The 14406-nt window shown below is 36.7% G+C and overlaps 1 protein-coding gene across 2 annotated transcripts; it reads left to right on the top strand.

Annotated features, from left to right (window-relative positions):
• Window positions 1–13783, top strand: sh3yl1 (SH3 and SYLF domain containing 1). Of its 2 annotated transcripts, XM_030153468.1 has the most exons (11): window positions 1–148; window positions 2078–2188; window positions 6194–6307; window positions 8690–8754; window positions 9011–9123; window positions 10490–10618; window positions 10703–10847; window positions 10934–11060; window positions 11562–11615; window positions 11725–11754; window positions 12612–13783. In XM_030153468.1, coding segments are annotated over exons 1-11 (1098 nt in total). In that variant the 5' UTR covers window positions 1–147; the 3' UTR covers window positions 12821–13783. The 2 variants fall into 2 exon arrangements, with proteins under 2 accessions (XP_030009328.1, XP_030009336.1); XM_030153476.1 differs by lacking the exon at window positions 11725–11754.
• Window positions 13784–14406: the final 623 nt, after the last annotated feature.

Here is a 14406-nt window from a genome sequence, read left to right as displayed (position 1 = left end):
GTAGCCCCGCCCTTCCCAGTCACCGGGTCACATGACTCTGGGTCAAAGCTCTGCGCGTGTGCGCGCGGCTTCGTGTGAGGCGGAAGTGGAGAGAGTGGAGACGGAGCTCACCTGGAGCAGGTGAAGAAGAAGAAGAAGAAGGAGAAAAGTAAGGGTATTGACTTTAATGGAGGCTCGTGTTCACAGCAGACTGTTAGGCATGGGTGTACCCGTGTTTACAGGTGTTTACCTGTTGTTTACCTGTTGTTTACCTGTTGTTTACACGAGCCTCGTGGCTTCATAAGGGGAAGTTGAACTCCTGTCCAAACGGACTTATTTCCTTCTTTACTGTTGTTTTGTCTTTTCTTTTTTATTCAGTTGTTGGCTGTTTTTTGTTACTTTATAATGTTGTTTGTGGGTTTGTATTTACTCTTCTTCCCTTGTAGTTCCTACTATTTTGTATTTTCATTAGTTTGTTTTAAGTTTTTCCATTTTTGTTCATTCTATTCATTTTTTTGTTCAATTTTTCATACTTGTTTTATTTCTTCCGGATTTTGTTCAATTTATTGGTTCATTTTATTGATTTATTTCCCAGTTTGGTTCATTTAGTTGAATTTTCTTATTTTTTAAGAATTTCATCTATGTATTTATTTACTTGCCTAATTTTTAAGATATTTTTTTGTTCATGTTGTTCATTATTTTATTATATTTTTGTTTATTTTTTAAATTTCTTGCTCATTTTTCTTTTTTTCCTGCATCTTTTTTTCCCTTTCAATGAAAAAAAAAAAATTGAGTTAATGTTTTTTTTTGTGTATTTTACTCATTTCTGTTTTGTATTTTTTTTTTATTGTTTGTTTTGTTTTTAGTTCATATTGTTAATTTTCTCCATTTTTCTAATGATTTTGATTCATTTGATTCATTGTTTATTATTGTTTCTCATTGTCTTTGTTGTTTTTTTGGGGGGCCTTTTTCCTTTTTTTCATTTTTTGTTTACGTTATAATTTTTTGATTCTTTTTTCATACTTTTCATTTTTGTTAAATTTTTGTTAATTTTTCTGTTCTTCATATTTGTTGTGTTTTTTTGTTTTTGTTTTTTTGTTTTTTTACAAATTTTTCTGTTGTCATGTGGTGTTTTTCTGCATTTCTCATTGGTTGATGAGCTTCCAGATTGTTGGGGTATCGACCGAAACCCATTTCCTGTCTGATCCATCCAGTCCGTCCACTCTGGGATCAGCCCCTCCCCCTCTGAACCCTGCCCCACCCTCTCCACGCTCAACCCCTCCCCCTCCGCACTAGGCCCCGCCCCCCCACGGTGGTGGTTTCTCCTGGTTTGTGTTGTGTTTTTTGTGTCATGTGTGGAATGTGCTGATGTGGTGGCGTTTCCACGGCGACGCTGATCACATGGAGGCGTGGCCGTGTGAACACATCGATGTACGTTTCTACATTCGTGACGTTTCATTATTCACTGATAACGGGTTCGGTTTGATGATCCCAGGATTATGTCAGCTTTTTAATCATCATTGTGTCTTTTTCATGTTTTATTTTGTTGTTTTTTGCCTTGTTGAATCTTTTCTGTCTTTTGTTTATATGTCGTCCTGTGATTTTTGCATAATTTTCTTCTTGTTGCATCTTTTTTTGTGGCTTATTGTTGAGGTTTTTTTTACATTTTCATCACGTCGTACCTTTCATGTCATTTTCTTGTTGATTAGTAGTTGCAACTCTTCTTGTTTTCACATGTTAAATTCAACCTCATGGATAAATGGTCGTATTTCTGCTTCTTCTGTGATTTTTCTAACATTTAATGATGGATGGATCCTGAATCAGATCCAGTTTTCCCTCAGAGTGGATTTATGGAGTGAAACCCTCTGCTGTTTTTCTTCTAACAGACTCAATGTTCAGTGTTTTTGTCCGTTAATGGTGTTTTATGATGTGTTCGGGTGACTGTAATAAATGTTTCTGCTTCATGTCGGACACAATCACAGCTTTTCTAGACCAGGAAACGTCTCCGGGGGAAAGATGAAGATAAGATTAGAAAAGTCAACACTGGGTTTTTGATGGCGGAAAAAGCGTGAAATGTGTGTGTTCTGTGTTTTTGTAGTGAGTAATCCCATCCCGTCCAATCTGAAGTCTGAGGCCAAGAAGGCCGCCAAGATCCTGAGGGACTTCACCGAGATCTCCAACCGCAACGGACCCGACAAACTCATCCCCGGTACCAAATACCAACAGAACCATCAGGGAAATAAACAAAATACCAACAGAACCATCAAGGAAATAAACAAAATACCAACAGAACTATCAGGGAAATAAACAAAATACCAACAGAACCATCAGAAAATAAACAAAATACCAACAGAACCATCAGGGAAATGAACAAAATACCAACAGAACCATCAGGGAAATGAACAAAAAACCAACAGAACCATCAAGGAAATAAACAAAATACCAACAGAACCATCAGAAAATAAACAAAATACCAACAGAACCATCAAGGAAATAAACAAAATACCAACAGAACCATCAGAAAATAAACAAAATACCAACAGAACCATCAGAAAATAAACAAAATACCAACAGAACCATCAGGGAAATAAACAAAATACCAACAGAACCATCAAGGAAATAAACAAAATACCAACAGAACCATCAGGGAAATAAACAAAATACCAACAGAACCATCAGGGAAATAAACAAAATACCAACAGAACCATCAGGGAAATAAACAAAATACCAACAGAACCATCAAGGAAATAAACAAAATACCAACAGAACCATCAAGGAAATAAACAAAATACCAACAGAACCATCAAGGAAATAAACAAAATACCAACAGAACCATCAAGGAAATAAACAAAATACCAACAGAACCATCAGAAAATAAACAAAATACCAACAGAACCATCAGAAAATAAACAAAATACCAACAGAACCATCAGAAAATAAACAAAATACCAACAGAACCATCAGAAAATAAACAAAATACCAACAGAACCATCAAGGAAATAAACAAAATACCAACAGAACCATCAGGGAAATGAACAAAATACCAACAGAACCATCAAGGAAATAAACAAAATACCAACAGAACCATCAAGGAAATAAACAAAATACCAACAGAACCATCAAGGAAATAAACAAAATACCAACAGAACCATCAGAAAATAAACAAAATACCAACAGAACCATCAGGGAAATGAAAAAAATACCAACAGAACCATCAAGGAAATAAACAAAATACCAACAGAACCATCAAGGAAATAAACAAAATACCAACAGAACCATCAGAAAATAAACAAAATACCAACAGAACCATCAAGGAAATAAACAAAATACCAACAGAACCATCAGAAAATAAACAAAATACCAACAGAACCATCAGAAAATAAACAAAATACCAACAGAACCATCAAGGAAATAAACAAAATACCAACAGAACCATCAAGGAAATAAACAAAATACCAACAGAATCATCAGAAAATAAACAAAATACCAACAGAACTATCAGGGAAATAAACAAAATACCAACAGAACCATCAGAAAATAAACAAAATACCAACAGAACCATCAAGGAAATAAACAAAATACCAACAGAACCATCAAGGAAATAAACAAAATACCAACAGAACCATCAGAAAATAAACAAAATACCAACAGAACCATCAAGGAAATAAACAAAATACCAACAGAACCATCAGAAAATAAACAAAATACCAACAGAACCATCAAGGAAATAAACAAAATACCAACAGAACCATCAGGGAAATGAACAAAATACCAACAGAACCATCAAGGAAATAAACAAAATACCAACAGAACCATCAAGGAAATAAACAAAATACCAACAGAACCATCAGGGAAATAAACAAAATACCAACAGAACCATCAGAAAATAAACAAAATACCAACAGAACCATCAGAAAATAAACAAAATACCAACAGAACCATCAGAAAATAAACAAAATACCAACAGAACCATCAAGGAAATAAACAAAATACCAACAGAACCATCAGAAAATAAACAAAATACCAACAGAACCATCAGGGAAATGAACAAAATACCAACAGAACCATCAAGGAAATAAACAAAATACCAACAGAACCATCAAGGAAATAAACAAAATACCAACAGAACCATCAGAAAATAAACAAAATACCAACAGAACCATCAAGGAAATAAACAAAATACCAACAGAACCATCAGAAAATAAACAAAATACCAACAGAACCATCAGGGAAATGAACAAAATACCAACAGAACCATCAAGGAAATAAACAAAATACCAACAGAACCATCAAGGAAATAAACAAAATACCAACAGAACCATCAGAAAATAAACAAAATACCAACAGAACCATCAAGGAAATAAACAAAATACCAACAGAACCATCAGAAAATAAACAAAATACCAACAGAATCATCAGAAAATAAACAAAATACCAACAGAACCATCAGAAAATAAACAAAATACCAACAGAACCATCAGAAAATAAACAAAATACCAACAGAACCATCAGGGAAATAAACAAAATACCAACAGAACCATCAAGGAAATAAACAAAATACCAACAGAACCATCAGAAAATAAACAAAATACCAACAGAACCATCAGAAAATAAACAAAATACCAACAGAACCATCAGGGAAATGAACAAAATACCAACAGAACCATCAGAAAATAAACAAAATACCAACAGAACCATCAGAAAATAAACAAAATACCAACAGAACCATCAGAAAATAAACAAAATACCAACAGAACCATCAGGGAAATAAACAAAATACCAACAGAACCATCAGGGAAATAAACAAAATACCAACAGAACCATCAGAAAATAAACAAAATACCAACAGAACCATCAGAAAATAAACAAAATACCAACAGAACAATCAGAAAATAAACAAAATACCAACAGAGCCTTCAAGGAAATAAACAAAATATGAACAAAACCACCAGAAAATCCACAAAAATCAGTAAAATATGAAAAAACCCACCAGGAAACAAAAACAGAAAATGAATTAAATATATATAAACCAAATACCACAAACTCAAGTCTTTTATATTATATTTACTAAGCAGACCAACTGTAAATTCTCATTGTTGTTATTATTTAATATTTTCGATGCATTTTATTGTATAATTTTTTTCACCTCCTCCAAATGGTTCCATACATTCACTCGTATGTTGAACTGTGGTTCGTATGTTGACTTTTGGATTTTATGTGATAAACAAGAAAAGCACTCGGAGAGCGCAGACCTCCGCCAAGACAGATCTGCCCCCCCTCCCCCAATTACCGCCAAAATTTAATCATTTCTTCCCTGTGCCAGTATCAACATTTCCTGAAAATTTCATGAAAATCCATCCATAGCTTTTTGAGTTATCCTGCTAACAAACAAACAAACAAACAAACAAACAAACGCACAAACACACAAAGCAAAGTGAGACATATTATTCTTATGACCTTCTGGTGGAGGCAGCAAGAATAACTTCATCTGTTTTATGGCTTTTGTGCATTTTTGGCGTGTTTTTGGTGTGTTTCTGTGCTTTTTTGGTGTGTTTTTTGTGTGCTTTGTGTGTTTTTTTTCATGTTTTTAGTGTGTTTTTGGTGTGTTTTTGGTGTGTTTCTGTCCTTTTTAGCTTACTGGCCGACAGGCTGTAAACTATTGTCGTCATGCAGCGTCCGGCGGCGGCGTCCGTCACAAAACTTTCAATCGTCGTCTTCTCCAAAACTACAATTCCGATTGACTTCAAACTTGGTATACAGCTTCTTTATGATGATGTCAACACAAGGGATTGCAATTATTTGGATCTGGATCTGATTCTGGATTTGGTGTGACTTTGAAAAATGTTCCCATTATAACAGATAGGAAGTGGATTGATCCAATAAAACAGTATCAATGATATCAAGTGTGAATTTGAATTTTTTACAGATCTGATTGGAATATGAGCAAAACATGGACTATTTCTGTAATAGAATAAATACACAGAACTGGGGGAGAATAAATGGCATCTGGATACATTTCCCAAAGTTTTTAATTTGGCCGGTAAGCTACAGGACCATTGGTCTGATTTCTTTTTGGTATATTTTTTGTGTGCTTTGTTTGTTTTTGGCATGTTTTTGGTGTGTTTCTGTCCTTTTTTGGTGTGTTTTTTGTTTGTTTTGTGTGTTTTTTCATGTTTACAGCATGTTTTTGGTGTGTTTTTGTGGTGCTGTGCAGCTCACGTCATCGCCAAGGCTGAGGGTCTGGCCATCATCTCTGTCATCAAGGCTGGATTCATGATCACGGCCCGAGGAGGAAGTGGCATCGTCATCGCCCGACTCGCCGACAGACGTAAGACATAAACCCACCACCACACTCATCCACTGGGGGGCACCATCATTTTACACTTGTTTGTACATACAGTACAGTCCAAAAGTTTGGACACACCTTCTCATTCTTCGCATTTTCTTTATTTTCATGACTATTTTCATTGTAGATTCTCACTGAAGGCATCAAAACTATGAATGAACACATGTGGAATTATGTACTTAACAAAAAAGTGTGAAATAACTGAAAACATCTCTTATATTCTAGTTTCTTCAAAGTATCCACCCTTAGCTCTGATGACTGCCTTGCACACCCTTGGCATTCTCTTGATGAGCTTCCAGAGGTAGTCACCTGAAATGGTTTCCACTTCATAGCTGTGCCTTGTCAGGGTTACTTAGTGGAATTTCTTGCCTTATTGATGGGGTTGGGACCATCAGTTGTGTTGTGCAGAAGTCAGGTTGATGCACAGCTGACAGCCCTATTGGACAACTGTTAGAATGCATATTATGGCGAGAACCAATCAGCTAAGTAAAGACAAACGAGTGGCCATCATTACTTTAAGAAATGAAGGTCAGTCAGTCTAGAAAATTTCAAAAACTTTGAATGTGTCCCCAAGTGCAGTCGCAAAAACCATCAAGCGCTCCAACGAAACTGGCTCACATGAGGACCGCCCCAGGAAAGGAAGACCAAGAGTCACCTCTGATGCTGAAGATAAGTTCATCTGAGTCACCAGCCTCAGAAATCGCAAATTAACAGCAGCTCAGATTAGAGACCAGATGAATACCACACAGAGCTCTAGCAGCAGACACATCTCTACAACAACTGTTAAGAGGAGACTGCGTGAATCAGGCCTTCATGGTCAAACAGCTGCTAGGAAACCACTGCTCAGGAGAGGCAACAAACACAAGAGATTTATTTGGGCCAAGAAACCCAAGGAATGGACATTAGACCAGTGGAAATCTGTGCTTTGGTCTGATGAGTCCAAATTTCAGATCTTTGGATCCAACCGCCGTGTCTTTGTGCGACGCAGAAAAGGTGAACGGATGGATGCTACATGCCTGGTTCCCACCGTGAAGCATGGAGGGGGAGGTGTGATGGTGTGGGGGTGCTTTGCTGGTGACGCTGTTGGGGATTTATTCAAAATTGAAGGCAACCTGAAGCAGCATGGCTACCACAGCATCCTGAAGTGACATGCCATTCCATCCGGTCTGCGTTTAGTTGGACCATCATTTATGTTTCAACAGGACAATGACCCCAAACACACCTCCAGGCTGTGTGAGGGATATTTGACCAAGAAGGAGAGTGATGGAGTGCTGCGCCAGATGACCTGGCCTCCACAGTCACCGGACCTGAACCCGATCGAGATGGTTTGGGGTGAGCTGGACCACAGAGTGAAGGCAAAAGGACCAACAAGTGCTAAGCATCTGTGGGAACTTCTTCAAGACTGTTAGGAAACCATTTCAGGTGACTACCTCTGGAGGCTCATCAAGAGAATGGCAAGAGTGTGCAAAGCAGTCATCAGAGCTAAGGGTGGATACTTTGAAGAAACTAGAATATAAGAGATGTTTTCAGTTATTTCACACTTTTTTGTTAAGTACATAATTCCACATGTGTTCATTCATAGTTTTGATGCCTTCAGTGAGAATCTACAAAGAAAATAGTCATGAAAATAAAGAAAATGCGAAGGATGAGAAGGTGTGTCCAAACTTTTGGCCTGTACTGTATTTACACTGTTTATGAGAAGTGTTTTATATGTAAAAAAAAAAAAAAAAAATCCAAAACCTAAAATACTGATAACATTTTCCAGATAGAAGCTAAAATACTCTAATAACTGGAAAATTCAATGAGTAGAAGCTAAAATAATTGAATGGACCAAGTCATTTTAACTTAAAAACCTTTTACCTTCTATACACAGAAGCTAAAATAAGCTGAAACTGATTAAATTCTATGGGCAGAAACTAAAAATAAACAGATTCATTTTTATTGACAGAAGCTAAAAACAAGCTCAAATTTTACAAACAGAAGCTTAAATAATCCAATAGCATTTTACTTTTGACCAGCAGAAGCTATAAATGAGTTAAAAATGGATACATTTTTACTTCCAGAAGCTAAATATAAGCTAAAAAGCTTTTAACTTTGACAGACAGAAACTACAAACTGGTTAAATTTGGTAGATAGAAGCTAAAATAAGCCCCTAAAAGTCATTTAATCTTGTTTTTGTTGGTGTTCATCTTCCTCTTTAACCATAGAATCAGTTTATTTTTTCTCTAAACTTAACATCTGCATTGCCGTGGTAACAGACCACATCCCCTGCAGTCGAGCTCAGTCATTTGACGTGGTCACATGACCTCTGCTGTTCTTCTTCAGGGGTTCTGATGTTGTTGTCGATGGAATGTGTGTTTTCAGGCTGGTCGGCGCCATCAGCCATTGGCATCGCCGGTCTGGGCGGAGGCTTCGAGATTGGAGTGGAGGTGGGTGGAGCTTCAGAGTATCTGCCTTTTATTTTACTTCCTGTTCGTCACGTTTCATTCGTTAAAACAGACGATGTGTTCAAGTCCTCGCTCCACTGTCTGAAATCCCACATTTAATGCTGTAAATCTGTGTCGTCCTCCCCGGCAGGTTCTGTGTTTATTTACTTGTTGCTCACATCAGTGGTGTCTCTTCGGTTCTGGTGTTTCCTGTGGACGACCCCTGACCTCTGAATGTTTTGTCTGTGAAACCCATCAGGTGTCGGACCTGGTCATCATCCTGAACCAGCGGCGAGCCATTGAGGCCTTCACCAAAGGAGGAAACCTGACGCTGGGTGGGAACTGTACAGTGGCCGTGGGACCCATGGGCAGGTGGGACCGGTTCTGAGTCTGGACCGGTTCGAAACCAGGTCCAAATTGGGCCAAACGGAGTCGGAACTGGGTCAAAATAGGGTCCAAAAAGAGTTAAAATTGTATCAAAACCAAATCAAAACAGGGTTGAAACTGAGTCAGAAAAGGGTCGAAACTGGGTCAATATGGAGTCAAATCAGTCTCGATCTCTAAGCGAGGCAGATTAAATACAAACTAAAACTTTCATCATTCAAAAACAGGTATAATGTCTGTAGTTGGAGCCTGTGATGTAACTTATAGCTGATGTTTTAATGATTTATGAGGCGTTTAATGACAGTCTGTGTTTTGAAGCCTGAAGCAAAAACACAAACTGACATGAAGTCGATGTCTGTTCACCCGTCAGCAGAGATTTACCTCAGACTGTTAATTTTAGAATCACAGGGATGTGGTGTTTAGGGCCATCCGACAGGTTTCAGCTCGTGTTTGAAAGGGGGAGGTGGGCGGGGCCAGATGTTTGACTCACAGGTAAATAGTGACGTCACAATAGATGTGTGTTACCGTTGACAAATAACAGCTGTAGTTTATAGTTTACTTTATTATTGAACTAAAATCTTAAAAATATGTCTAAAATTAAGCTTAGATTGGGTTTTTTTGTGAAGTATTTATTGTATATTTCTGAGTTTTCATTCAAAATTAAGTGAAAATGGTAAAACATCACCCAAAGAATTCAGAGATAATGGCAGTAAAGTTGTAATTCTATACGAAATAAATACTATCATTAGAAGTAATTTTTATTTGCAGTGAACCCTCTTAAAGAACCAGAAAATACCATCATTTCTATCTGTTCTTCTTCCTCTAAAATAAGTCAAATTATTAAAAACAGAGAACAGTAGAGGACCTAGGGTGTGGCCCTGTGGAACGCCGCCTCTAAATTTAACACAGAAAGGCTAAAACCTTATTATATTTTAATAGAAAAAAGCTAAAACAAGCTAAAAATCTATAAATCAATGAATAAAATAAGCTATAAACTCATGAAAGTTTGCAGAGAGAAGCTAAATACAAGTTAAACACTTTGTAAATATAACACAAAGAAGCTAAAAACTCTTTGACTTTTACAGACAGAAGTTAAAAGACAGGTTAAAAAAGTCTGAAAATCCAACAGAGAAGCTAAAAAGACAAGATAAAATAAGTTTAAAATTTTGTACATGTTATATAGAGAAACTAAAAACTAAAGCGAAATACAAGCTAGACATCCTCAAATAAAATAGAAATAAAAAAAAAAAAAAGTTAAATGTCCAAAAACAGAGAATAACAGAGGATCAAGGGTGATGCCCTGTGGAACACCACCCAGGTCTGAACCTTAAAGACCTTTATGTTTGTTGTTTAGGAATGTGGAGGCGGATGTGGCGCTACGCAGCACAGCCGCCGTCTTCACCTACTGCAGATCCAGAGGGTTGTTTGCTGGTATTTCTCTGGAGGGATCGTACCTCATCGAACGCAAAGAAACCAACCGCAAGTACGTCCGCGGCCCGGCCACGCCCACTGGGATCTGTTGACGTAGATACCAGTTTGGTGAGGTTGATTTTCTGCCCGGTTTCAGGTTCTACTCTCAAGACATCCGAGCGTCGGCCATTTTGAACGGTGACGTGGAGCCTCCGTCGGAGTGTTACGACCTGTACCACATCCTGGAGGCCTACACCGAGGCCTACACCGCCGACTGGACCAGCAAGCACCTGAACGTCAAGGTGTGGAACCCGTCACATGTCACTGGGCGAGGGTTGGGTTTTTTTATAAAAGGGGATATGGATGATTGAGTTCTGTCGTATTGCAGTCATCGATTCCACCATCCAGACCTCCAGCCCCTTCTCAGCAGAGACCAGCAACCAGTTACCAACCTCCACCGCCCAGTTACCAACCACCGGCAACCAGTTACCAAGCACCACCGGCAACCAGCAACAGTAAGGAACACCAGGAAATGACCACAACCTTAGCTGAACGACTAAAACTACAAGTAAATAACCAAACATTCCCGATAAAAGACCAAAACATTCACAATAAATGACCAAAACGTTCATGATAAAGGACCCAAACATTTACTGACAAATGACCAAAAGATTCACAATAAATGACCAAAATGTTTACCATAAACGACCAAAACATTTACTGACAAACGACCAAAACATTCACAATAAATGACCAAAACGTTCATGATAAAGGACCCAAACATTTACTGACAAATGACCAAAACATTCACAGTAAAAGACCAAAACATTCAACCATAACTGACCAAAAGATTCATGATAAACGACCAAAACATTCGTCAAACGCCCAAAACAGTCACAGTAAACGACCAAACCATTCAACCATAACTGACCAGAAAATTCAACGATGAACGACCAAAACATTCTCAATAAAAGACCTCTTCTGCTTCAATAACCGATGCGTTGTTTCGTCCTCAGAGCCTGTAAACCGTCTGTATCCGAGTGTGTCTGTGTATAAATCTGAAACATCAGGTGAGTGTTTGGAGGCCTTTCATTGGTTCATGCAGATGTCATGCAGCTCCACCTGGTGGACGCACGCTTCAACACCTCAACATGTGTTTGTGTTCGCTTCTGATTCCAGGTCAGTTCAAGTCCAGAAACAACGACCACGGTAGGAGGCCTTTTTTGTTTAATATGTAAAACAGAAAATAAAGTCTTTTAAACATTGTCTTAATATGTTAATGTTTATTTTACATTTCAAACAGTAAATCATATCAATCAGGCTTTTTTAATCTAAAAATACTGAAATGAAAACACATCGAGTAAATTAAAAACATTAAGGATTAAAAACTAATTTTACATTAATAGGAATAATTGTAGGTAAATAAATGTAATCTATAATAAAATGCCAGATTTGATTGTTTTACTTTATTTTCAGTCGTTTGTGAGCATTTTATTAAATAAAAATATCAGAAGCGTACAAACGTCTGAGAATATTGTATTTGTTCTCACATTTATGACTATAATCTCAGACATGATCTGAATTAGATTTTTTTTCACACGTTTAATCCCAAATTGTGAATTTCTGATATTTTTTTTTGTAAATTGTTCCTAATTTTTCTTGTAAATGTACAAGTTTGTGGGTTTTTTTTTTTTTGTTCGCTTTTGTCTCATTTTCATTGATTCTCGCTGTGTTTTAGATGTTTCACAATGTAATAGTAGAAGATAATGCCCTTAAATCCATTTCTGACACTTTTATGATAAAACGTACACAAAGAACTACTTAAAAAGGTTTTATAATGTCACTAAAATGTGATAAAGTTGTTCTGATATGTATGTTTTTTATATAAAGTCTTATGTAATGAAATCCTTATTATTTAAATTATTGACAAAGTTTTTAATGATCAGTAAATAAATAATTAAATCAAATTCAAATTAGCAATAAAGTTGTTTTTAGTTCAACACGAAGCTATGAATCGTATTTTTGTTTTGTTCTGATTCTGTTTCGTTTTCTATTTTCTTCCGAAGGCGGGGCTTCGTCAGAGGGTGGAGCCAGCGCGGCACTGGTTGTCACGGCGACCCACCCCTTCACCGGTCAGCAGCCCGGCGACCTGAGCTTCAGCCCCGGTGACCGCATCACCGTCACCACCCGGACCGAGTCGCAGTACGACTGGTGGGAGGGGCAAACGGACGACGGCCGTGTGGGCATCTTCCCCGCAAACTTTGTTACATACTGACGGTGACGCCGCCAGGTGGCCAGAGGCGGGACTGCAGGAGGGGTCAAAGTTCATGATTGACGGGTTTGACTCCGAATAAACGGCTTTGTCATAATGGTGATGATGATTAGTCATAAAAACAGGGATTTTCTTCTTTTTCATTTAACGTGAATTTAATTGTCATTCATTTATTATTTCAGGAATGAATCCAGAAACAGATTATATTCAGCTTTTATTAAAACTACAAGATACAACAGAAAAAAAGGAAGAAAAAAACTTGAAGGATTCCACACAAAGTCGAACATTTACAGAAAACAATTGTAAAAAAAAAGGAAGAAATTCAAGTGAAAAAACGTATTCAAGATTAAATTTGAGTAAAAAAAAAATCCGTACGATTATGAAGTCACGAATCTGAGAAGAAAGAAGAAATTCTCAGATTAAAAACCAAAATGTATAAGAAAAAAAATCACAAGTTTGAAATATTGAACTGAAGAGAGAGGAAAAAAAAGAAATAATGTGACAACTTTAAATAATAGCTGGTGGTTGGGTGTTGCATTCAGGACCTTAAGACTGTGGGAAATGTCAGCGCTTCCCTAATCTAGAATCTGGTGGCGTTTGATATTTAACAGGTTGTGGTGAATTTAGTCGATGCTAATGCGATCAATACCTTTCACTGTTGTTTTAGCTTTGAAAGAAATACATCTGAATTTATAGTGTAGATAAAATAGATCAAATGAAGTAGTTTTATTTTTATTTATATGAATAAACTAAAAGAGCAACTTAAACACATGACAAACCTACTGATTTATTGATTTCTGGTGAAGTTTTGGAGGAAAATGTGACATTTTTAGGTGTTTTTTCTGCACTAATGGAATATCTCAGTTACATTAAACATTTTCTGTTACAGTGTTTTGTTTTGATGATTTTATTTTAACACATCATCAGAACTTTTGTTACTTTAATTAATCAATAAATCCTTAACCATTATCTCTGTGCTTTATTCTTCTGTATTCATTTTTTTAATTATTGACCAGAAATGCATTTTATGTCATTAAAATTCTGGTTTCATGAGAGATTTCAGTCGTTTAAACACCGTTTCATGACAAATCTGTGGATTTTAGGCTGCAGTTCATTGTTTGTCCTGAAGATGGAGCCAGCGGCCTAAAAACCTACACAGTGACTGAAAGGGAAGACGATGAAATAAAAACGTATTTAATTATATTCAGATTAAATACATAAGTAAAAAATAAAACAGAATTATTATTGAAGTATATGTACATCTTTCAGTTTTAGGTAATTTATTTAATGACCTCATGTGGATTAAAACAGATAAGAAATTAGAATAATGTGAGTATATTTTTATTAAAAACCATAATACAATGATTTCAGCTTCAGCCTCATTACTTTCACTTAAAATCTTGTAATGGACATTTTTATGTTGTGATCTTTTTTTTTTTTTTGGCCTTTTAAAGATGAGTCTTTACCTGCTCCTTTTATTTAGTTAAACCTTGTACCGTTAGCTGAACAGATGCTATATGCTAACTGCTGTTTGTCATGTGGCAAATCTGTTTCACTTAAGTGTTTTATTTGTAGACGAGTCACTGTTA

Source organism: Sphaeramia orbicularis, chromosome 2 (genome assembly GCF_902148855.1).
Source record: "Sphaeramia orbicularis chromosome 2, fSphaOr1.1, whole genome shotgun sequence".
Taxonomy (NCBI): domain Eukaryota; kingdom Metazoa; phylum Chordata; class Actinopteri; order Kurtiformes; family Apogonidae; genus Sphaeramia; species Sphaeramia orbicularis.
The sequence above is the reverse complement of the archived record's forward strand: the minus strand, read 5'-3'. Positions and strand labels throughout refer to the sequence as shown.